This window comes from Centroberyx affinis, unplaced genomic scaffold, assembly GCF_046629955.1.
Source record: "Centroberyx affinis isolate AG114_WGS23_722 - 3 ecotype Tasmania unplaced genomic scaffold, CSIRO-AGI_Caff_v1 ptg005828l_1, whole genome shotgun sequence".
Lineage (NCBI taxonomy): Eukaryota > Metazoa > Chordata > Actinopteri > Beryciformes > Berycidae > Centroberyx > Centroberyx affinis.
The window spans coordinates 6,072-32,039 of record NW_027282954.1 but is presented as its reverse complement, the minus strand read 5'-3'; the positions used below and the strand labels follow the sequence as shown (position 1 = coordinate 32,039).

The 25,968-nt window shown below is 40.1% G+C and overlaps 1 protein-coding gene across 1 annotated transcript; it reads left to right on the top strand.

Annotated features, from left to right (window-relative positions):
* The first annotated feature begins 1,233 nt into the window (after positions 1-1,233).
* LOC139667857 (serine/threonine-protein kinase 38-like) lies at positions 1,234-24,817 on the top strand. Its single transcript, XM_071547330.1, has 14 exons — positions 1,234-1,535; positions 6,540-6,679; positions 8,240-8,291; positions 12,239-12,361; positions 13,800-13,883; positions 14,733-14,856; positions 15,572-15,726; positions 16,676-16,778; positions 17,838-17,899; positions 18,524-18,641; positions 20,205-20,328; positions 21,020-21,115; positions 23,099-23,190; positions 24,236-24,817. Exons 2-14 carry the CDS (start codon positions 6,546-6,548, stop codon positions 24,358-24,360), a joined length of 1,392 nt encoding a protein of 463 aa, XP_071403431.1. The 5' UTR covers positions 1,234-1,535; positions 6,540-6,545; the 3' UTR covers positions 24,361-24,817.
* Positions 24,818-25,968: the final 1,151 nt, after the last annotated feature.

Here is a 25,968-nt window from a genome sequence, read left to right as displayed (position 1 = left end):
TGTCGTTTTGTTATCTTATTATAGTTTTGTTATCTAGTTATAGTTTTGTTATCTAGTTATAGTTTTGTTATCTGCACGTTTCAGGAGTAGTTAGGGTCACTCTGAGCGGCGTTACACCTGTTCTTTGTCCTACAGATCTTTGGCACACACTTATCAAACAAGGAAACATGGAAATGAAGGATGTCAGATAAGGTGAATGAAGACTTTGGGGCCTTTTGTTTGAACGATAGGAGGAAACGAATCGATATTCATCTGGATCTCTAGAAAGCAATGTCTCCAAATGGCAAAAAAAAAAAATCAGCAATTCCTATTTTAAGCAATGATCACCTTTTCTGTAATTGTAGGCAAACAATGTAAGGTGCTGATATCTAAAATTATAACACCAATGGTCTCAGATCTGTCTTTATCTAAAAAAAACACTATAATATTCTATAATATCTATAAACTGCAATATTCCTGCAGTGTGTCTGTGGAACCCAATCATGAATTTATAGCGGCCTTATCATACTTTATGCTGTTTTCTGTCTCCTATGGTATCCCTATGATATTACTATAGGATATTATATACAGTTTATATTTGATATTTGTATAGAATCATTATGAAATTTATTGTAGGATTAACATATCTTAATATATATATCTTTATATGATATATATATATATTTTTTTATAAAGGTTTCTAGACTTTGTTGCTCAATAACCTGCAATTTACATGTAAATCAGAGACAGAGACATTTTATGACCTTTGTGACCTTATCATGCATTGTGGTATTTTCTATTTCCTATGGTATCTCTAAAATACTCCTATAATATATATTGTTGCTGTGATATTTATATAGTATCTTTCCAAAATGTATCATAGGATTACTATACTTCATTTCATAAGGGTTAACTCACATCTGCACTAAATATAACCTGTTTACGTAATTCAGTGTAGCATTCATCTACTACCGTCATGTAGCTGCTAGCCAAATGAAGCTGCGTCCTGGAACGCAACGCTGCACGCACGGGCGGTGGGGAGGGTCCGAATCTCTTCATTGGTCGACGTACACGTCACTCCCTCGCGCATTCCGATCCTGATTGGTCAGAGGCCAACGCCCGGTCCCCCTCCCCCTCGGTGATTGGTTCGTGCCGACGTCGTTAAACCGCTACGCCGTTGCGTGGCACGAGCGTCTGGTGAGCTCAACGGTCCCAGGAAGCAGCATCGCTGCTTATTTTATTTTTATAGAAAGAGGGGAAGCGCTGGATTTCGAGGTCAGGGGAAACGAATGGAGGCAGTAAATTATTTCCAGATTATTTCAGGTTAGCTAGCTGTCAGCGTCAGGGGGAATTTGTTTTTTTCTTTGCGCCGATATCGGCAATGTTTACGGCTGAAGCTGGTCGGCTCGTCTACAGGAGGTAGCTGGAGCTTAGAGCTTCACAGCCACAGCTGCCTGAACAGGCAGAAAAACCACAGAGAAACATTCATATATTTCTTTCAGCTGGGAGGTGAGCTGGCGGCAAGCCAATAATTGACTCTGGAGCAGGACACGGAGGTAGGTGGAAGGATGATTTATCCATAAAGCTGTTTATTTTCACCTTGTTGGGTTTCTATTTACTGCTGTCACGGAACCTGCCAGACAGACGTAAAGGGAATATCAGCAAGCGTACAGATAAACCAATATCAGTGTAAAATAGCTCAATATTGGTATAAAATTGGATAATATCAGTATAAAATAGCTCAATATTAGTATAAAATAACCTAATAGGAGTATAAAATAGCTCAATATTGCTATAAAATAAGCTAATAGCAGTATAAAACAGCTTAATATTGCTATAAAATAAGCTAATAGCAGTATAAAATAGCTCAATATTGCTATAAAATAAGCTAATAGCAGTATAAAACAGCTCAATATTGGTATAAAATAAGCTAATAGCAGTATAAAATAACTCAATATCAGTGTAAAATAACCCAATATCAACCTTCACCACGTCCCAGGCAAGGGATTTAACCCAGACTGTAAAATATAGCCTACATTTTACATATACTTCAATAAAAGGTATGATTCAAAATATGCACAAAAAAGGCCCAAAAATCTGTATCTATATACATGTAGATGGCATTGATTCAAAATATATTTTGGCCACTTGAAATACATTTTCTTCTTCTGGTGTTGCTACAAACTTTTTTTTAGGAAGGTGTTTGGTTTGTAATTGAGGATCAGATTGAGACTCAGGAGGCATTCACTGCATTTTTGAAGAACCCGTTGAGCTGCATGTTAATGTCTGACCCTCTGGTTGCTTTGTTGTCAGTCCAAACCTCCTGCAGCAGGTTGGAGCCATCCATGAACTGAACTGACAATTCATGATGAACTCCAGTTCAGTTCAGCTGGAGCTGGATTGAGAGGACACAGAATTGAATTCCATTAAATTCCATGAAATTCCACTTCTAAGAGAGTTTGTCTCGACTCTAATCATTATAAATCAAAACATTACGAACCAAATAAAAGACAGTTCAACAAACAAATCAAACACATTCAGTCATAATGTATGGATTACCATTACATGTTCTGCATCAGATACCAGCTGAAAGGTTCCTTTAACATGTTATGATATTCAGTATTGGTAATATATAACACTATTCCAATTCTGTTTCCTGTAGGTATTTTCAAATTCCTATTCCTCAGTTGCATCATTACTGACACTGTGTCTGTTTAATTTGTTTTCCTTTAGGCTACATTATCTTTTCTTTTTTTAATATTTTCATTCCTATTTTTTTCTTCTGAGGGCAGGCTGTTGGTAAAATGCCAACAATTGTATATATGTGAAGCCTTTTTTTATTACACAGAGCATAATTAGCGTTGCATTCAACAGGAAAACAAAAGACTCATAGAAAGCCCTTATGAAAAATAACTATAATAAACTTTAGAAGGATACTGGACAAATGTCTTTCTTTTTTTCTGTACTTTTTATCTAACTTTATTTTATTAACTGTGGTACTTTTACATCACTGTCTCTTTGTGTGTTATTGTATGTAAAGCACTTTGTAAACATTGTTTTTAAAATAGTGCTATACAGATGAAGTTATTATTATTATAGGAATATATTCTAGTGAAACCATAATGTATGATCAGGTCACTGTTGTGTTCCACGGACACTGTGAGTGTTGTTGGAATATCATAGTCATTTTTCATTAGGGATTGGTTGTTTTTGTATTTGGCAGTGAAAGCTTGGTGTGTGTGTGTGTGTGTGTGTGTGTGTGTGTGTGTGTGTGTGTGTGTGTGTGTGTGTGTGTGTGTGTGTGTGTGTGTGTGTGTGTGTGTGTGTGTGTGTGTGTCCGTCATCCATGTGCACCCCACTCCTCCCTAACTCTGGCATCATGACTGGGCCTTTTCATTCAGGACGGAAGCTGTTTCCTGTCCAGTTACTTACGTACTTTAGGGTGGAGTGTGTGTGTGTGTGTGTGTGTGTGTGAGAGAGAGTGAGTGTGTGTGTGTGTGTGTGTGTGTGAGCCTTTGTTTGTGTATGTGCCTGCATTCCAAAATGAGAGATGCATCATTTGGGGAAAGAAAGTTGACACCTCCTAGAAAATGATTGATGGCACAAAATTAAAACATTTTTTTTTTTTTTTTTTTGAAGGTTTACAAAATGATAACCACTTTTACACACTGGATCTTAATTTTTTTTTTAGATTTGTTAAATGATGATCTTCCCAGGTAATGATTACTTTCTTCCAAAATGTATAAATAGCATTTGTAGTGTAACTCTCTGCCCATTACCTGCCTGTCAGATAATAAAGTTCAGCCTGCCGACAGACATCCTGCTGGTCGGCTGTTAACAGTTACGACTTCATTACACATTTCACTGTTGACTCAAACAACAGGAGCCAAGATTTAACGATTCCAGTTAGATGATGAAAACCCGTCTGAGGTCGGTCCTGGGTGTGGCCCAAACTGTGGCTGAAAGGTCATTTTGTTATTTAGAAGTGTAACAAGCAGGCATTAGCTTGTTCGGTCATGGTGCGTTATTCTATTAACCTGCTCATTACAAGACATATCCTACCACCACTACTAAAATAACATTTAATTGCATTAATCTTGACCAAATACTTGAATACATTCTGGTACCATTGGTAGAGTTGTGTGGAGGGCCAGATGTGGCCTATGAGCCCTACTTTGGGCCGCCCAGGTCTAGACTCTGAATAGTTTGCTTACTTCTATAAAGCCTTCCTTGTAAGAATCTGAGCAGTGTTTGTTTAGCTGCAGGGCGGATCCAAACATCATCCAAACTGACTGAACCGAACGAGCTGAAGGACCAGCAGACTGAACGCTGAGCTGAGGCTGCTAACAGTTTGAGTCTCAGTCGCCACCTGGGTGGGAAAAACCTCCAGTCACCAGATACATGGTCGCTTTTAGCAGATTGGAGTTTTAGTTATACAGACATTTCTCAGAGGCAGAAATAATCTGATTGGTTGAGTTAAACCTCAGTGGGCGGAGTCAAAGAAACAGTTTTTCAGACTGTTAACTGTTAGCTAGTTAAGTTAGCTAACTGCTAGCTAAGTTAGCTAACTGGCAAACTTGAATTGCAAATAAGGAACTCTGGTCAAACATAGAGATGTCAATGACTTCTTCTTTCATTCATTCCTGACCATGGCATCATGATGTTGAAGGTCAGCAGCTAGCTAACTAGCTTACCTAGATAGCTATAAGCTAGTATGGCTAGTTTGAACTTGAAGGTCAGCTAGCTAACTAGCTAACCTAGATAACTTTGTATGGATAGATTGTATTTTTTCAGTTAGCAGCAGAGCGCTAGGCTTCATAATATTAGCTTCCTCCTCTCTTACCTCTTGTCTTTCTCACTGGACTTCAGTCTAACGTTGCTTGGCAAGAAAAACTGTGGTTCTTTGGCTTCGCCCACTGAGGTTTAACTCAACCAATGAACCAATGAATTTCTGTCTCCTGAGCAGCTCTGCCTCTGAGAAATGTTTGAAAACTCCAATCTGTTCAATTTTAACTGACTGTTTCCCTTTAAGTTGAGCTTGGCAGGAATATTCTGCTCAGGTAAATCTGTACTGGCGTCAGTAACCGAACAGCCTCGGTGCCCACGTCTCATTTTCCATCCAAGACAAACCTCCCAAAGTGAGCGGGTTGTAGCGGTGAGTCAGTGGTTTGTCTCAGAAGTCAGGAAGTCCCTTGTTGTTCAGAAGTTTCTGGGAGCGGGAAGGGAAAAGAGCTGGCGACTAGACCAAACACACCTCCTATCTCCGGGCTGCACAGCTCTCTTATCTCTGTGCCAGCTAATCAAGTCCAATCACGCTTTTCAATGACGTGATGTTGAACTGTTTTGGTGAAGTACATGACCCACTCACATCCCCTCGCCCCTATGTTCCTCCTCTGCCCGCACTAATATGCTGTTATCTTGAAGTTAGAAGAGGAAAAATCTCTTTCACCTCCCTTCTTATCTCTTGATCCTTGGCGCTCCTGACAATTAGGCTAATTGCTTATAATGTTGGTGGTCAAGGAATTTAAGTCTTTTCTAATGTTGCACTTCATTCATTTACTCATTGCTCTGGGTATGAGCATCAGCTAGACGCCTAAAATGTAAAACTGAGGCAAGTTATTGGCAAAATGGATAACAGAGAAGCTTCATTGTACTCTCAGTCAAAAGCAAAACATAAAAACCAAACACTTTTACGTCAAACTTAAAGCTGCACTTAAAGCTGCCTCAAGTGGCAGCGAGAGGTAACAGTTTGAATTTTTTGAAAGTTTGAAGGACTTCATTACCCAGAAATCATATAACCTGACATCAGTAAACTGCGCACCCCTCGGACCTCAATGTCTTCTACTTAGTGTTTGTTGGAGGTGAAGAGGTTCAGCTTTTTGTCTGCTGTTTAGGAGACAGTTTGTATTTCGCTCTTAAATTTTGCCGTCTTAATTAGTCGGGATGTGACGCTCTTCTCTGTTGAAAACGGGTGTCATTTTACATATAAATCTTGCCTAGTGCAGCTTTAAACAGAGAGAACTGGGTGTTACTCTTGCCACGGTTAATACATTTTGACATTAAGCCTTCATTAAAGCTGTGCTGCTGGTAGTAATGGGCTGTTTTTCATATCTGATCTGTATCTTGGCATTTTTTTCTGGATTATTAATGACATGTCATGAGATATAAGACAAGATACATGTTGGCCACATTCACATTTCCCAGCCTTATTGTTGCTTCAATGAATTGTCCTTTTTTTCAACATGGTCTCTGACGTTACAAAATGCTGTTATGATTACTGGATTATTTTAGACAGTTTACACTCTAGAGATTTACCTGACACTCTTATCCAGAGTGACTTACAGTGAGCAGGCAGGTTAGAGGTTCAGTGCCTTGCTCAATGACACTTCAACAGGACTTGTAGCTGTGGATGGACACACATTAGCTGTTGCAGAAGACTGAACCTTGCACTTTTCACCACCTGTCCCCCCACATGATGGAGAAAACTAACCCTGAAACTGACCGAAACAGATCGTCAGCACCAGTTAAAGCAGTGATTTTGTTTGCTTTTCTACCTGCAGGATAGTATGGCCATGACGGGAGGGACTGCAGCTGCCCTTCCCATGAGCAACCACACCCGGGAGAGGGTGACCGTGGCCAAGCTGACGCTGGAGAACTTCTACAGCACCCTGCTCACCCAGCATGAGGAGCGTGAGATGAGGTAGGACAGACCACTGATCCCAAACATAAAAAACCACCGGTCCTCCTGTTAGACTTGTTAGATCTGAGGCGTTTAGCTGGTGCTGTTATCCAGAGCAGGCAGGGGATTCAGTGTCTTACTAAAGGAAACTTTGACAGGACACATTTGCTGTTGCCGGGATCAAACCTGTGACTTTTTTTGGTTATGGGGGAAGGCTCTCTAACCACTTATCCACCCTGCTACTCAGTGGATGTTTACATGCATGGACAATTCCCTCCTTAACCCGGTTACCCTGTTTTGGGTCGATGCATGAAAACATCGCAACTGTCAAAACAGGGGTTCTCAAATGTTTTGGCTCTTGACCTCTTAAAAGGAAGCGATGCCTACTCACAACCACCATCACCGGCTGCATATGCCGACCCAAAACACCAAAACACCCAAAGCATGATTTTCCCTTTTCAAGCCATTTCATTGGATTATCAGAGGAGGCCTAGAGGCTGAAAACTATTCAATATTTCACAAGAAAAAAACTAAAATTATACAAAAGTCTTAAAAAATACACTATAATAAATCTGTATAGTAGAATTATGTTTTTTCCTGGGCGGTCCCGACCCCCAGTTTGAGAACCACTGTGTTAGAAAAGCTCTGATTATGAGAAACCCGGTTAAGATACCTGGCTTACTCACATATTTAACAGGTTAGTGTGGCATGGAAACATCAGTACTAGATGTAATTTCAATGTTGTGTCTCTGCTTTAGCTCTCATAAAGCCCAGGTTTTAAAACAAGCAGTAAATACATTATTACATAATTAGACAATGCATAAACAGCTGTAAATATCAAAAAAATAAACCCTGTGGAGACTCATTTTAGCCTAGACATTTAAAGCCATTTAGACGTCTTTTAAACAGCTAATCAACATAAAAATGCGCAGTGGGAAGCTTCTATTTCTCTTTTTTTTTTCATACTTTTCTCATTCAATCTGTGGACAGGAATATTCTGTTTTTATTGGTTTATTCATGACAATAGGGAGAGTCAATCGCAGTTCATCAAAAGTTCATGTAAACAGCTTAACTGGAATAAGATCTTAATGGGAGTTTGGCCAGCAGTCGGGTTTCTCCCTGCATGTAGCTGTTGTTTAAAAAAGGCGGGTCCGGTCTCACACCCTCCGCTGCTGGAAAAAAAAAAAAAAAAAAAAAAAAGATCCAACACAGGTAACAAAAGCGCGGGTGTTTCATCTTCGGAGTGAACATGACAAAGGCCTGTATCTCATGTTGTGGCTCTTCTGTTCTCACGTCACCTGAGAGCCGGTGTATTGTCCTCCTGCACGCCCGTCAGGAGATCCGATTTCAAGCTGCGACATTTTTTTTTTTTTTCGGTCACCTGATCCTTCCTTGATTGTTTCCTCGTGTTGTTTCCACTCCATAATTTCACCTACTATAGTTGAAAATCGTCAAGAAAACTAATACATCTGATTTAATAATTGTGTCAAAATATCTTGTAAAGTAATTTTTCTGCCCATTCTGTGTTGGAAAGCTCCGTGTTTTAAGCTGTATGTGTGTTTTTTTGTGTTTTCCTCCCAGGCAGAAGAAGCTGGAGAAGGTCATGGATGAAGAGGGTTTGCCAGATGAAGAGGTACAGTAGGCTCGTGCTCCCTGTTTGCACCTTAGAAAGAAACCAAAACACTGAAGGGTCAGAGGTCATCTTATTTTTTTAGAGCTGCTTAAAGGCATCATTACAGTGAGAAACAATGATAAGGGTTTTTGTTAAAAGACCTCAAAATGGGGCAGGAAATTGTTTGTTTTCTCCTCCTTCTTCCTCTTCTTCTTCTCCTCCTGCTCCTTGTAACTGTTCTTGTCACCGTTGTTGTTGTCCTTCTCATCATTTTCTTCTCCTCCTACTTCTAATTTTTCTCCCTCTTTTCCTTCTTGTCTGTCTTCCTCTGCTCCTCCTCCTCCTTCTTGTCCTTCTAACCGTTCTTGTCATCATTGTTGATGTTCTCCTTCTCATAATTTTCTTCTCCTCCTAGTTCTAATTTTTCTCCCTCTTTTCCTTCTTGTCTCTCTTCTTGTTGATGTTCTCCTTCTCAACATTTTCTTCTCCTACTTCTAATTCTTCTCCCTCTTTTCCTTCTTGTCCTTCTTCCTTTCCTTCTCCTTTTCCTCGTCATTCTTCTCCTTGTCCTTCTTGTTCTTGTTCTTCCTCTTCCTTTCTAATTGTTTTTCTTGTCATTGTTCTTCTGCTTTTCTCATCCTTCCTCTTCTTCTCCTCCTTCTCCTTCTGCTACCTGTTCACCTTCTCCTTGTTCTTGTTCTTCTCCTTCTTTTTCACTTTTTTTTCCTTATCCATCTCCTCCTCATTCTTCTTCTTGTCCTTCTTCTCTTTGTAATTGTTTTTCTTGTCATTGTTCTTCTCCTCTTCTCATCCTTCCTCTTCTTCTCTTCCTTCTCCTTCTGCTACCTGTTCACCTTCTCCTTGTTCCTCTTCTTCTTCTTGTTCTTCTTCTTTTTCACCTTTTCCTTATCCATCTCCTCCTCATTCTTCTTCTTGTCCTTCTTCTCTTTGTAATTGTTTTTCTTGTCATTGTTCTTCTCCTCTTCTCATCCTTCCTCTTCTTCTCCCCCTCCTCCCTCTTCTGATTCTCCTTGTTCTTGTTCCTTCTTTTCCTTCATCTTTTCCTTGTCCTCCTTCGTGTCCATATTCTTCCCCTTCTTTTCCTTCTTACTCATCTTCTCATTCTTGTTCTCCTTCTTCTTTTTCTGGTCCTTCTTCTCCTCCTCCTCCCTCTTCTGCTTCTCCTTAGTCTTGTTCTTGTTCCTTCTTTTCCTTTTCCTCCTCCTTGTCCTTATTCTTCTCCTTCTTTTCCTTCTTACTCATCTTCTCATTCTTGTTCTACTCCTCCTTTTTCTGGTCCTTCTTCTCCTCCTCCTCCTCCTTCTTCTCCTCCTTCTCCTTCTCCTTCTTTTTCTGGTCCTTCTTCTCCTCCTCCTCCCTCTTCTGCTTCTCCTTGTTCTTGTTCCTTATTTTCCTTCTTCTTTTCCTTTTCCTCCTTCTTGTCCTTATTCTTCTCCTTCTATTCCTTCTTACTCATCTTCTCATTCTTGTTCGTCTCCTTCTCCTTCTTTTTCTGGTCCTTCTTCTCCTCCTCCTCCCTCTTCTGCTTCTCCTTGTTCTTGTTCCTTCTTTTCCTTTTCCTCCTCCTTGTCCATATTCTTCTCCTTCTTTTCCTTCTTACTCATCTTCTCATACTTGTTCTCCTTCTCCTTCTTTTTCTGGTCTTTCTCCTCCTCCTCCCTCTTCTGCTTCTCCTTGTTCTTGTTCTTGTTCTTCTCCTTCTTTTTGACCTTTTCCTTATCCATCTCCTCCTCATTCTTCTTCTTGTCCTTCTTCTCTTTGTAATTGTTTTTCTTGTCATTGTTCTTCTCCTCTTCTCATCCTTCCTCTTCTTCTCCCCCTCCTCCCTCTTCTGATTCTCCTTGTTCTTGTTCCTTCTTTTCCTTCATCTTTTCCTTGTCCTCCTTCTTGTCCATATTCTTCCCCTTCTTTTCCTTCTTACTCATCTTCTCATTCTTGTTCTCCTTCTCCTTCTTTTTCTGGTCCTTCTTCTCCTCCTCCTCCCTCTTCTGCTTCTCCTTGTTCTTGTTCTTGTTCCTTCTTTTCCTTTTCCTCCTCCTTGTCCTTATTCGTCTCCTTCTTTTCCTTCTTACTCATCTTCTCATTCTTGTTCTACTCCTCCTTTTTCTGGTCCTTCTTCTCCTCCTCCTCCTCCTCCTCCTTCTTCTCCTCCTCCTCCTTCTCCTTCTCCTTCTTTTTCTGGTCCTTCTTCTCCTCCTCCTCCCTCTTCTGCTTCTCCTTGTTCTTGTTCCTTATTTTCCTTCTTCTTTTCCTTTTCCTCCTTCTTGTCCTTATTCTTCTCCTTCTATTCCTTCTTACTCATCTTCTCATTCTTGTTCGTCTCCTTCTCCTTCTTTTTCTGGTCCTTCTTCTCCTCCTCCTCCCTCTTCTGCTTCTCCTTGTTCTTGTTCCTTCTTTTCCTTTTCCTCCTCCTTGTCCTTATTCATCTCCTTCTTTTCCTTCTTACTCATCTTCTCATTCTTGTTCTCCTTCTCCTTCTTTTTCTGGTCCTTCTCCTCCTCCTCCCTCTTCTGCTTCTCCTTGTTCTTGTTCTTGTTCCTTCTTTTTCTTCTTCTTTTCCTTTTCCTCCTTCTTGTCCTTACTCTTCTCCTTCTTTTCCTTCTTACTCATCTTCTCATTCTTGTTCTTCTCCTTCTCCTTCTTTTTCTGGTCCTTCTTCTCCTCCTCCTCCCTCTTCTGCTTCTCCTTAGTCTTGTTCTTGTTCCTTCTTTTCCTTTTCCTCCTCCTTGTCCTTCTTCTTCTCCTTCTTTTCCTTCTTACTCATCTTCTCATTCTTGTCCTTCTCCTTCTCCTTTTTCTGGTCCTTCTTCTCCTCCTCCCTCTTTTGCTTCTCCTTGTTCTTGTTCTTGTTCCTTCTTTTTCTTCTTCTTTTCCTTTTCCTCCTTCTTGTCCTTACTCTTCTCCTTCTTTTCCTTCTTACTCATCTTCTCATTCTTGTTCTTCTCCTTCTCCTTCTTTTTCTGGTCCTTCTCCTCCTCCTCCCTCTTTTGCTTCTCCTTGTTCTTGTTCTTGTTCCTTCTTTTTCTTCTTCTTTTCCTTTTCCTCCTTCTTGTCCTTACTCTTCTCCTTCTCTTCCTTCTTACTCATCTTCTCATTCTTGTTCTCATTCTCCTTCTTTTTCTGGTCCTTCTTCTCCTCCTCCTCCCTCTTCTGCTTCTCCTTGTTCTTGTTCTTGTTCCTTCTTTTCCTTTTCCTCCTCCTTGTCCTTCTTCTCCTTCTTTTCCTTCTTACTCATCTTCTCATACTTGTTCTCCTTCTTCTTCTTTTTCTGGTCCTTCTCCTCCTCCTCCCTCTTTTGCTTCTCCTTGTTCTTGTTATTGTTCCTTCTTTTTCTTCTTCTTTTCCTTTTCCTCCTTCTTGTCCTTACTCTTCTCCTTCTTTTCCTTCTTACTCATCTTCTCATTCTTGTTCTTCTCCTTCTCCTTCTTTTTCTGGTCCTTCTTCTCCTCCTCCCTCTTTTGCTTCTCCTTGTTCTTGTTCTTGTTCCTTCTTTTCCTTTTCCTCCTTCTTGTCCTTATTCTTCTCCTTCTTTTCCTTCTTACTCATCTTCTCATTCTTGTTCTTCTCCTTCTCCTTTTTCTGGTCCTTCTTCTCCTCCTCCCTCTTCTGCTTCTCCTTGTTCTTGTTATTGTTCCTTCTTTTTCTTCTTCTTTTCCTTTTCCTCCTTCTTGTCCTTACTCTTCTCCTTCTTTTCCTTCTTACTCATCTTCTCATTCTTGTTCTTCTCCTTCTCCTTTTTCTGGTCCTTCTTCTCCTCCTCCCTCTTTTGCTTCTCCTTGTTCTTGTTCCTTCTTTTTCTTCTTCTTTTCCTTTTCCTCCTTATTGTCCTTACTCTTCTCCTTCTTTTCCTTCTTACTCATCTTCTCATTCTTGTTCTTCTCCTTCTCCTTCTTTTTCTGGTCCTCCTCCTCCTCCTCCAGATGACTCTGTCTCATTGTGTTTTGCAGAAGGTGATGCGTCGCTCCCAGCACGCCCGTAAGGAGACGGAGTTCCTGCGGCTGAAGCGGACGCGGCTCGGCCTGGACGACTTCGAGTCCCTCAAGGTGATCGGGCGAGGAGCTTTCGGAGAGGTACGTTCAACTTTTAACAAAAAAAACACAACAAAGCGGAGGACACCCCCTAGTGAAGTATGTATTCACAGGGTTCCTACGCAGGTCTGGAAAAGTATTAAAAATGAATTTGATCATTTCCAGGTCTTGAATAGTTTGGGAATTTGAAAAAATGTCTGGAAAAGTATGGAAAATGTTGCGGTTCAGGTCCGATACACACATAATTCTAGCTTTTATGTTGTTGTAGAGCCACTTTGAGTCCACAGTTTTTGTTGATGTGAAGAATAATGTTCAGATAGAGGGACGCTCTTATTACCCAGCCGCTGTCAGCATGCATTATATCAAATACACACCAAAATCAAATCCGGTCAAGAACATAGGGTCTGGGAAAATATGGAATTTTAAAATGGAAACCGTGTAGGAACCCTGCCAATCATCTCACATATTCTGATATTTGTCACTGTGAAGAACAATCTTCATCTATACAGTGATATGACCTAGTTAGCAGGGGCAAGATGTCTATCTGCGTAAATCATATTGAACACCAGACAAAACCTTCAAAACAAATCAAGGTCTGGAAAAAGTCTGGAATTTTTTAATTGAAAATGTGTAGGAACCCTGTATTCAATCTTGACTGAGACTGTAGAAATGTTGTGAAGGACGTAGAATAGCAGAGATGCAGCAGAGAAGTTTCTACATTTACAAAAAAGTCCCGTGAAAAAAACCCCACATGTGAATTCAAAGCATATTTTCACACATTGGGTTTCATATATATATATATAAAAAAAAAAAAATTCACATTGTATTGTGACATCACATGTGACAGTTTTTACTTCAGGTATGAAGATTTCAGTCCATAGATGAGAAGTGTTTTTTTTCCCCCACATGACAATATTTGTTTCACATGTGAAAACTTAATTTCACAAGCAATGAGACAATTCACAGGTGAAAATGTAATTTTCACATCGGAAATGGGAATGTTCACATATGAAAATACAACATGTCACATGTTGTATTTGTATGTTGAATTCAAAGCACATGTTTTTTGGACACATGATGTGTCCAAAAAACATGTGCTTTGAATTCACATGTGACCGTTTTTTTTTTTTTTTTTTTATAAGGGTAGGACTACAGGGTGCATGTGGTTTCAGAATTGGGAATCTTAAGCACTACACCATCTTTGTGCCCTTTTAACACATTTATCATCTCATTTCCTAATTATTAGACTGTTTAGTGTTTCTCTCATTTATACTGAAGGCACAACATCAAAAAGTGATTTAGAATTTACGTTTTGTGTAAAAATCTCTTTATAGTCAGCTGATCTCTAAATGAAATATTTTTGATGCTCTGTATCTACATTGCTGCCTTCAGGTAGATAGTAATGACATTCTCTTGACATGTAGGTGGAGCAGAAAAACCATCCTCATGATTTTAACTGGATATATGTTTTCCCCTTCAGGTCCGTTTGGTGCAGAAAAAAGACACAGGACACATTTATGCCATGAAGATTTTGAGGAAAGCGGACATGCTGGAGAAGGAGCAGGTATGCGTGTGTGTGTTTGTGTCTTTAATGTGTCTCGACCTCTGGGAGTCTTATGGATTATTATTATTATTATAGCAGTAATATCACGATTCATTCTTCTGACCCATGATATGTATTTTCGCATTTTTGTATTGTGACATATTGAATTTCGATATATATTGTCCCATCCTTAGTTTTTAGGGATCTTTTTGAAAGTTAGGGGTGAAGTACAGGGTGTCAGTGGGGTCTTAAAAAGTATTAAAAGGTAATAAATCAATTTAGTGAAAATTAAGGCCCTTAAAAAGTATTAAAAAGTCTTAATCGCCATTTTATGAGGTATTACATTTTGTAGCTATTTTTTCAATGTGAATAGCCTATTTGTCCAAAGAGTTTGTGTGCTAAAAGTTTGCGTGAATTTATTTATTTTGCTTCTCACAACGACTACAACAAACTACAACAGGAAACAGTAATGCATAAGCATGCGTGTGTGAGCGTGTTACTCTTATTACTTTTAATAAACCTTGCCTTTGGGTTAGTCACTCAGTTTATTCTCTTGAGCTTTGTTCCCTCCCGGCCTATCTGAATTCTGTTGTATTGATACAGCGGTCCATAGAAGTTATCGCAAACTAAGAGTTTAGTTTTGCAATCTCAAAATCAATGTATAGTAAATGAAAGTTAAAGGTGTCGCTGATGTAACCGGTTACAGCTCGAAGTGGCGTTGAGGTCTTAAAATATATTAAAAAGGTATTGAATTTAACTTCAGGATTCCTGCATATACCCTGGAAGTAGAGTCTCGTTTTTTTTATTATTACGGACAACACTTTTTTATATTTTTTTTAAGCGTCTCATGGTGTTTCCCTCTCGCTCCAGGTGGCTCATATCCGGGCGGAGCGGGACATCCTGGTGGAGGCGGACGGAGCCTGGGTGGTCAAGATGTTCTACAGCTTCCAGGACAAGAGGAACCTCTACCTCATCATGGAGTTCCTGCCTGGAGGTCTGTAGCGCTCTGACAAAAGTCCTCAGACTAGGGACCGCAACGGGGGAAAAAGCCCGTAACTTATTTTTTATTTTGATTGGTCGGTGCTGCCTCGGCGGGCGGAGTCATTGGTTTCTTTCGGGGGTATGGAGTTTTCTCAGGGGCTCCAAACTTTTATACTTTTAAGCTTTTAAACTTTTGAACTTTTGAGTGGCAGTGTATCTCCTTTTTATCGTTTATTTTGTAATTGTGTTTCTTCTTCACGTTCACTTTTATCTGTTTACATCTGTGTTTAGTTGCATGTCTGTTCGTTTTCTAGTTGTATCCATTTATCCCCTGTATTACCTTTTATTCCTTTTTGTGTTATTTTTTTATTTATTTATGTTTATTATTCAACAGTTTTATTTATCTGATTGTGGTAAATTCTGCATCATAGTTTTTGGGGGTTTTTATTGTATGTAAAGCACTTTGTAAACTGCTTTTAGAAAAGTGCTATACAAATAAAGTTATTGTTATTTTTTTTAATCTTATATACATGATCGGTTTTCTACATAGTCTCCATTTTACCACCATCAAGAACTAATTCATAACAAACTATCAAACTCCCATTACATCATTGTGTTCATCCTCAATGGTTTTTAATAGCAATCAGATACAGAGGAGCAGAACAGACATGTATTTACCTGGAAGAATCACAGATTATTAGAAGTGTGACCTCTGACCTTGTTGCCAGGCGACATGATGACCCTGCTGATGAAGAAGGACACTCTGTCTGAAGAGGCGACCCAGTTCTACATCGCAGAGACGGTCCTGGCCATCGACTCCATCCACCAGCTGGGCTTCATCCACAGAGACATCAAACCAGACAACCTGCTGCTGGACTCCAGGGTGAGAGAGAGGCACACACACACACACACACACACACACACACACACAGGTCATGACCCTAACCCCTAACCCTAAGAGAGACTTTCTATCCATCAAAAACCGATTGAGCCAGTGTTTTCTCTTGGTAGCTGATATGTTGATGGACGATGGAGAGAATGGAGGGCTGCCGTATTTTTTCAAGTGTCAAAAGTTGAAACCATTTGAACTTTTTTTGGACCACACTATACAGAATTATCTGTTAACTGTTCATTAGCCTATTGGAGACGGTGAAGGAGGAGCTCGCCTTTTCTCTCTAGATTTTCAGGTTTCACTCGTACAGTTACCCAGATTCATATGACGCCATCTTACCAGTTTACAAAGATGGAAACACCTGGCATTATATTAGTGTAGTGGTTTGTTCTCCAGGTTTGTTGTATAGGAACACAAAGTCCAAATTGTGAATACTGATATTGATATTTTATTTTATTTTGTCTGTTTTTGTTTTTGTTGTTTTATTTTTATTCACAAAACCCATCATTGTTTTTTCTGGTCTCCCACCTCCCTCTTTTGTCTCTCCCCATATTTGATTTGTCGAAACCTCTCCCAACTCTATATAGACACACCTACCTTTCTCAGCCTGTACAAAGTTCTAGAAACCTACAATTGTTGCAATAAATAAAAAAATTAGAAGGATTTCGGGAAGGAAAGAGGAAAATTGTACATGTGCATAATGATACAGTTCAACTGTGTAAAACCTCTGCCAATATCATTACTGTATTGATGTATGTCTCTGGTAATTTAAATCCCTGTTATCCCTAAATAAAGAATTTAAAAAAAAGAAAGAGAAAAAGGAGAAGGGGCGTTTACAGATTATCCACTCGCCATTTCTCTCCTCAACATCTCCTGCCTGTTGGTTCACTGTACAGTTTGTTGACTTTTCAGTAGGTGACCTGCTGTGTTTCTCTCTCAGGGACACGTCAAGCTGTCGGACTTCGGCCTGTGTACCGGACTGAAGAAAGCTCATCGCACCGAGTTCTACAGGAACCTGACACACAACCCGCCCAGCGACTTCTGTGAGTTCACATCCGACATTCAGAGCAAATAAGCTGAGCACAAACGTTACGGCAGAGAGGATTAAAGACCAAAAATTAACACAGGCAGAGGGCTGCGATCCAAAAATAAGCCCTTTTTTTTTTTTTTGGCAAAATATTTTTATTGAAAACAGTATTAAACGACATAACAATGAGCATGTGGGTGTAAAATTTTTTTATTTTTTTACCATAGAAAAGAAAAATGACAGTAAGGAACACTCACATTATACACATAAAAGAAAGAAGAACAGAAGAAAAAACAGCAAAAGCACAAAACCCCAAGAACCCAAACACACCAACATTCACACACCACACCCTGGCTCAGTAAGAGTGAAGAGTACACACACACACACACACACACACACACACACACATAACAGAATTTAACAAACCAGCCCTTAGTCCGGCAGGACCTGCAAGTCTGTAAAGTATGATAAAAAAAGGTTGCCATTTGTGAAAAAACTTATCAGTATATCCTCTCATTGTATATTTAATTTTCTCAAGTTTGAGAAAAAACACAGTGTGAGGGGGGGTTAGGAGATTTCCACTGTAGGAGAAGGCAAGGTCTGGCTAGTAAAGATGTGAAATTCATAATTTCTTTTTGCACAGAATTTAATCGACCTGACTCATCCGGGGTCCCAAAAATAGCAATGAATGGACAGGGCTGTAGATGTATTCCCATTATGGTAGACATTATATTAAAATAACCGGACCAAAAATGATGTAACCGTGGGCAGAAGAAAAACATCTGGCTCAAATGACAATGTGGGTTCAAACATCGATCACATTTATCCTCCATCTCAGGGTAAATTTCAGACAGTCTTGATTTAGAAAAATGGACCCTGTGTATAACCTTAAACTGAATGAGCGCAAACATAAGCCTTTTAAGTGATAGTAAACCTCGAGATCTTGCTTCAGAGACACATAACTTGTTCAGTGAGTCATCGTACATCTTTTCCTTTTCCTCTCTCCTCTTTTTTTTCCCTCTTTCTGTTTCTCACTCACTCTCACTTTTTTTTTTTTTTTTTTTTCAACCTGCAGCCTTTCAGAACATGAACTCCAAGAGGAAAGCAGAGACCTGGAAGAAGAACCGGAGGCAGCTGGTAAGAGTTCGGTCTCGATGGTTTTTGTTTTGTTTTGGGGTTTTTTTGCCGTTTTAACTGATGTGACCAGACGCTCGCCGGTTTGAATCCCTGAACCAGCGGGGAAACTGAGGTGCGGTTGCTTATTAATCCACTCTCCTCCCTCAACAACTGCTGTCAAATTGCCCTTGAGCAAGGCACTGAACCCCCTGTTGTTGTTGTTGTTGTTGTTGTTGTTGTTAAGGACAGTGATTCAACTAGCAGCATTTTGTCTTAGAAGTTTATTTAGATGTTTATTTTGGCTATTTGTTTTCTGCATTAGTGTGTCAGCAGACTGCTCTTCTATAATAATTTTTTTGATATTTAGAAACTTTTCATTTCATTATTTTTGAAAGTATCTTCGCTTTACAGGATTTTTTTTTTTTACATGTGCCCAAGACTTCTGCACAGTACTGTAAAACTGGAGAAATCAAGAAAAATCTCTGAGTATCTTCCTGGTTACTACAAGTTTGTACAGCAACCAAAAAGTCGTGGTTAGCTTGATTTTTTTTGAATGATGATAATGGCTGGAACGTGTCTTGGACCAGTCAGATTTCTTGTGAATTTCAGTTAATTTTTTTCCCGACCTCGCTCTGTGCCCGTCAGGCTTATTCCACGGTGGGAACGCCGGACTACATCGCCCCTGAAGTCTTCATGCAGACGGGATACAACAAGCTGTGCGACTGGTGGTCTCTGGGCGTCATCATGTACGAAATGCTCATCGGTAAGTGGAGATGTAGACGACGGAAATAAATGGCGATATATGTTTTTAAAGGTTATTTTTAGGCATTTATTTGAAAGAGGAGAGAGACAGGAAAGACGCCTTAGACTGCTGAGCCACCAGAACGCCACAAAAAATACATATTTCATTTCCACAGACAATCAAAAATCCTTGAAAGTTTGTGGATTTGAGAAAAATAAGGTGGAAGTTTTTTAAAATTAATGAATGGCCTTGAAAGTACTTGAATTTATCTCTTTTTTTCACATCCTGAGATAAAACCTTATGATGGATATTTGGATCCATTAGCAGCAGTGTTCAGTTTAAAATGATTTGACCAGGATTTCTTGACTTGATGAGTAAAAAACAAGGCATCTATGACGTCTAATTCTGACTTTAATTTCACCAAACAGCACCTAGAAAGTTATTGAAAAGCAAATTTGATGCCCAAGTGAGTGTGGAAAATGGAAATCCACATGGAAATGCATGGGAAAAAAAGCATTACTAACCAAATCGGATTAGGATATGACTTTAGGAACAAATAATACATTTACAAATATCCAACAATGACCATAGATGCTGAATAAACAGATGGTAGCAAAGGAGAATGGAAGTAAACAGTACTATGAATCAAATAAAATAAATAAACAAATGGCTATATATAGTGAGTAAACAGGCAGTGGAAGTCGAAAAGTGGTGGAAGGAAAATACAAAAGAAGTTATAAATATGATGTCGACCAACTGTACCGATATATTTAGAGTGGGAGAGGAAAAGATAGAAACAGATAGAGAAACCCTATTCACACAGGACAGGACCAGTGTAATGTGGCAACTACATGTAATTAATGGATTAACCCCCAAACCTTTTCCCTTTTGGTGAAATACAATAATAAAATTCACTGAAATCAGCAGTGAACAGATACAGTTATATAATAGTAGTTTGTCACTTTCTGATTTAGTGAAGCAAAACCTGAAAATGCGTAAAACCTTCCTCCATAGAAGAGAGAAATCGCTAATCTAGAGCAGTGGTTCTCAATGTGGGGTCCGGGAACAACCAGGGGTCCTTGAGGGGGTTCCAGGGGGTCCCCCAGCAAACTGATGAATTGTTAAACTTCAGCATTATTTCATTTACAAGAAGTGAAGGGAATGCAGAAGAATGACTGTTCTGATCATAATTTCTCTGTTATGTCTCTACCTACAATACAGATAGTCATGGAGTTCTGGACAAAATCATATCTAACAATAAAAATATTCTCAGATTTGGGTTTGAGAGACAAAATCTCATCAAATGGGGGTCTGTGGCTCTAATGTGGACTAAATTAGGGTCCTTGGTATGAAAAAGGTTGAGAATCACTGGTCTAGAGGAAGATTAGAACTATAAGGAAACATCTGTCTTCTCCAAATGAAATAGATCATTTGCACAGGAATATTTACCGCTATTACAAATCACTGTCACCAGCTAACATTAGTCCTGTAGTGCTACATATTGCGAGGCAGAGAGATGGAGAAAGTATTATTTCAGAGAGTTTTGGAGTTTGAAGTTTGAAGTTGTTGGTCCGGTGCGTTCAGGTTACCCTCCGTTCTGCTCGGAGACGCCGCAGGAGACGTACAGGAAGGTGATGAACTGGAAGGAAACACTCGTCTTCCCGCCTGAAGTCCCCATCTCAGAGAGAGCCAAAGACCTGATACTGAGGTGTGTGTGTGTGTGTGTGTGTGTGTGTGTGTGTGTGTGCCACCACATAACGTGTCAAACAGCTCGTACACATTATCGTTAAATCTCTCTTGTTTATAAAAGCCTTTAAGATTTTATAGCCTCTCGTTAGTTAGTTCTTTTAAATTGTGTTCTCCTTCTTTTTATTCTCATTCGATTTTTATTCTTATTTGTTTTATTCCTGTAAAGCACTTTGTAACTTGTGTTAAGAAAAGCGCTCTATAAATAAAGTTTTTATTTATTATTATATGACCACATTACAAAAAAAAAAGAGGGAGGCCTTCTGGATATTTTATCTTAAAAATGTATTTCCAGAGGCTATGAATGAGGATTTTACAAACAAAGAGTTCCTGTACTGTTTTTAATTTATATTTTTATGTATTCTTTCTTTTCTCATCAGCCAGTAGGAATCTATTGGTTATTATTTCTATTATTATATCACCATTGACTCTTATCTATTGGTTGATTTTTACCGCGTTTTACGTATTTATTCAGGCTTTTACAGTTGTTTTACAAACTCTGATGAAGGCCAAGTGCTGAAACGTTGGTTTTACTAATAAATATTTCTTCTCAGTACTGCATGTGTTTCTTAATGTCCTCTCTCCCTACAGTCTGTGTGTATAAAGCTAGGTTTCGTCGTCTCATTCTGTCTGTCCTGTCCGGTGTGTTTCAGGTACTGCACTGATGCTGAGAACCGGATCGGAGCGGTGAGCGTGGAGGAGATCAAGAGTCATCCCTTCTTTGAGCCGGTGGACTGGGAGCACATCAGGTAACTGTAGAAGCAGAGTAGGGGTTTCTGGCACAACTTCACCTTACTTCCAAGGTGCATGGAGAAGGGAAAAAGGTCTAAAAAGGTCAAAACTCCAGCAACATTTGTAGTATATAGAACAACTTTATTGTTAGACCAACGCGTTTCGGCTTGTGGCCTTCATCAGGGTCATCATGAAACACATTACAAACAACATTTAAATAGGGTAGAAGAAAAAATTCAAAAATCAAAAAGGTCTATATACCTTTTTGAAACCTCCTACACAGGTTTGGAAAGTCTGGAAAAGTATTAAAAATGAATTTGATCATTTCCAGGTCTTGAATAGTTTGGGAATTTGAAAAAATGTCTGGAAAAGTATGGAAAATGTTGCGGTTCAGGTCCGATACACACATAATTCTAGCTTTTATGTTGTTGTAGAGCCACTTTGAGTCCACAGGTTTTGTTGATGTGAAGAATAATGTTCAGATAGAGGGACGCTCTTATTACCCAGCCGCTGTCAGCATGCATTATATCAAATACCCACCAAAATCAAATCCAGTCAAGAACATAGGGTCTGGGAAAAATATGGAATTTTAAAATGGAAACCGTGTAGGAACCCTGCCAATCATCTCACATATTCTGATATTTGTGGCTGTGAAGAACAATCTTCATCTATACAGTGATATGACCTAGTTAGCAGGGGCAAGATGTCTGTCTGTGTAAATCATATTGAACACCAGACAAAATCTTCAAAACAAATCAAGGTCTGGAAAAAGTATGGAATTTTTTAATTGAAAATGTGTCGGAACCCTGTATAAACTATAAGTGTTGCTGGAGTTTTGACCTTTTTAGCACATCAGGTAACCTCACTGTGTAGCCCACAGACCTGCAGACCCACAGACCTGCAGACCCACAGACCTGCAGACCCACAGGTAGAAAACTGACACCTGAACTCAGTTTCAGGAAAATGGATCTCTTCAGCTTAAAGGTGCGATGTGTCGTATCGTTAAACATCAACATATCACTGTGAAATTAATTGATAACTTGGTCTAATGACTGTAAACCAATGAGAGCATGGTGGAGCTGATTGGTCTCCTCTATCTCTCACCAGTAGTAGTGTTTCTCCACATTGAAACTACATTTCCCATAAGCCCCTGAATCCCTGGGCTGGCTGGGAAACTCTAGGTGCTGTTTCTCTGGTTAAATAAGAGTCATATAAAACAGAAAGTGTATTTTTGAAGTGGACAATAGAGGGATTGGTTTATGTATTTATTTATGCTTATTGTGCTCACATACTCATTCAGTCACTAACAGTTAAACACACACCTACACCCAAAGGACAATGGAAATAAGCTCTTGGGCTTTATTGTGTTTTATCCTTTTGACAAATATTGCACAAAGATATGATGCCTCCTGGTGAGGCGGTGCATATATTATTTATGTATACACGTCATATATTTTTTATATTGTCAATAAAAAATTTCAATTTCGTATTCTAATGAAAAAGAAGAAGTTGAAACGCACACCAGTGTTGGTTCGGTGCCGACTGACAGGAGTATTATTATTAATCAATGAAAAACACATTTTGATTTGGATTTATGTTGTCTGTTTCTGTTGTTTTATGTTGTTCTCAGTTTTTTTATTGGATGTTGAAAGCCTGTGGTTTTATATCCACATGATAGACAATAAAGTTATTCTGAATCTGAATTGCACTCATATCTCTGATGCAACAAATTTTATTGTCCGTGATCCTGAAGAAGAGCTTGCCTGTCCAAACGTTGGTTTTTGGACAATAAAATGTGTTGCATCAGAGCTGTGAGCGTGCGGTGAAGTCTTTGAAGTGGAACAGCCTGCAGTGATTTGTTCTCTGTCAGCCCCTTTGGGTTTTTTATCTCAAATCTGTAGCACAAATCTGTAACTTTATTCTCTCGTGGGATTTCCATCACTGTACTTCTGTTCCTGCGTTTCTTTTACCCACAATCCCCTCTGTCTTCGCCTCCACAGGGAACGGCCGGCAGCCATCTCCATCGAGATCAAAAGTATCGACGACACATCGAACTTCGACGACTTCCCCGAATCGGACATCCTGCAGCCAGGTTTGTCCCAAATTACACAAACATCACAAGAAGATTTCTAACCAACGCTATAAAAAAAAAAAAACCTGTGTAGTGGGTAGGACTGAACGATATTCACAAAAAATCTAATTGCAATTATTTGACAGAACACAATTGCGATTTAAACTGCGATTCATATTTATCACAAGTTTTTCTTGTCATAAATTTTATAGAACTCTTTATAAAATTGTTTAAAGAAAAATATAGATGTCAGTGTGCAGGATTTACTGAGTTTGAGTAAGATGAAACGTTTTCACTAATATTGAACTTGATCCATGGACCAAAGATTACCTGCAGCACTGCGATTTGAAAATTGCAGAAGTTCATATTGCGATTTCGATTTTTTTTCGATTCATTGTTCAGCTCTAGTAGTGGGTCGAGGCTTTCAAATCAGAATAACTTCTCGCTAAATACCCCTGCACTTTATAAAAAATATTTGATTTGAAATATAAATGCAAGGTTTCCTTTGCATCACAATATACTTTCATGCCCATTTAAGACCTGTGTTCCCTGTATTTATGTTATCAGTATTAAGTGGATGATTTAAATGGGTGGAGAGATTTTATGTATGGATTTTTGGTTAAATCAGCTTGATTACTGTTATGTTTTTAAATGGTACGATATCCCTGTTGCCATCCTGTATGATTTACCCTCCTGTAACATTGCCATGGCTTTAAATACCCCCAGTGCAGCAGTTCTTAACCTTTTTGTCTTAAAACCTTAAACCCAAGCAATGCTACAGAATAATCTTCCCTTTTCAAGTTGTTTAATTTGGTTAGGCTGAAATTAGGCTGAAAACTTATCAGTGTTTCACAAGGAAAAAAGCAGAAATTGGAGGAAAATCTGAAAAAATAGACATGATAATAAGTTTGTACGGGAGAAATATGTTTTTCTGCTTTCCCATAAATCGTCTTTCAACCGGCCAAAATGATCTCATGACCCCCAGGTTGAGAATAAAGGTCTGTATCGCCCCCGAGTGGCCGTGACGAGAACCATTCATCTTTTCTCTTTCCCTTTCTTTGAACAGCCAACGTGACGGAGCCGGACTTCAAGTCCAAGGACTGGGTCTTCCTGAACTACACGTACAAGCGCTTCGAGGGCCTGACGCAGCGCGGCACCATCCCCACCTACATGAAGGCGGGGAAGGCCTGAGGCGCCGGAGGGAGGCGCCGCACGTTTTCCGGACACAGGGTCGGGCCGCCGAGCCCCGCTGGTGCTGAAGGACCGCCGTCTAAATTTAACCCTCATCACAAGCCGTTTAGGTTCGCTTGGCCACCGCAGGAAAAAACGGGCAACTCGGGAATTAAGGAGCGTTAACGCATTACCTCGGTCGTTTATATATCGTATCGTCTTTTAGCCGTAGCTCTCAGGCCGGTTCGCTAACCACGACTCAGCATATCTGCATGTTCAGCGGCGTAACGCTTCTGAGAGGGTTTCCACCGCCCGAAGGCCGCGGTGGGACTGAGGCTTCAGCACGAGGCGCTGAGGCGGCGTTCACATGAGCGTTTGGGATCCGGCAACAAAACGAATGACATCTCCTGTGTGATGGAGAGCGAGGCGTGAAAATATCTCAATCCAGTCTGTCAAAAAAGTTGAAATTAGTTGAATGCCTCATGTGAACGCCTCATGTGAACGTCTCATCTGAACGCCTCACGTGAACGCCTCACGTGAACGTCTCACGTGAACGTCTCACGTGAACGCCTCACGTGAACGCCTCACGTGAACGTCTCACGTGAACGCCTCACGTGAACGTCTCACGTGAACGCCTCACGTGAACGCCTCACGTGAACGCCTCACGTGAACGCCTCACGTGAACGCCTCACGTGAACGCCTCACGTGAACGTCTCACGTGAACGTCTCACGTGAACGCCTCACGTGAACGTCTCACGTGAACGTCTCACGTGAACGCCTCACGTGAACGCCTCACGTGAACGTCTCACGTGAACGTCTCATGTGAACGTCTCACGTGAACGTCTCACGTGAACGCCTCACGTGAACGTCTCATGTGAACGCCTCATGTGAACGCCTCATGTGAACGTCTCACGTGAACGCCTCACGTGAACGCCTCATGTGAACGCCTCATGTGAACGCCTCACGTGAACGCCTCACGTGAACGCCTCATCTGAACGCCTCATGTGAACGCCTCATGTGAACGCCGCCTCGCACCGATCGCTCCAACACTGTCCACACCGTCTGTCTCAGCAGGTTGTTGCCAATATAGACGACGCTCTGCACTGTAGTCAAACTCTGGATGGTTTTTATGAGTGAGAATGAAACCCAGTTGTTATAGATTTAACCCTCACGGCGCCGATGCACACGGCAACTTCATCGGCAACTCCTGTGGGGCAACGCTTGCCCGTCTACGCTGCGCAACAAATTGCCAAGTCCATCACCTCCCTTTAGAGAGAGTTTCTGTTTTGTTCAAGTCGGTGCCACAGAAATCAATATTTCCCCCGTGTTTCAATTAGACTCAGTCCAAGGGCCAATCACTGCTTAGCTGGAGAAAACATGCAAAGTGCCTTTGAAAAGCTGATGAAATATTTAACGAGATATTTTATTGATATTATTAGAGATGAATTAGAAGGCTTTGAATTCAGATTGTGACGTTAGAAACACTGAAGCTGTTTGAGCAACAGGTAACTGAAACTGAAACCTCTACTGAAAGAAAGAAAGGAAAGAAAGAAAGAAAGAGGACAAAAATCATTTCATTGACTCTTACTTCCCCAAAACAGACGAGTTCAGCTTTGCAGAAGCTTCACT

What these genes read in the sequence shown, in the direction of transcription:
- LOC139667857 (XM_071547330.1), top strand. Translation starts at nt 6,546, where the DNA reads ATGGCCATGACGGGAGGGACTGCAGCTGCCCTTCCCATGAGCAACCAC. An exon ending in CATGAGGAGCGTGAGATGAG is followed by an intron (nt 6,680 to 8,239) that starts GTAGGACAGACC and finishes TTTTCCTCCCAG; the next exon opens with GCAGAAGAAGCTGGAGAAGG. An exon ending in CATGGAGTTCCTGCCTGGAG is followed by an intron (nt 14,857 to 15,571) that starts GTCTGTAGCGCT and finishes CCTTGTTGCCAG; the next exon opens with GCGACATGATGACCCTGCTG.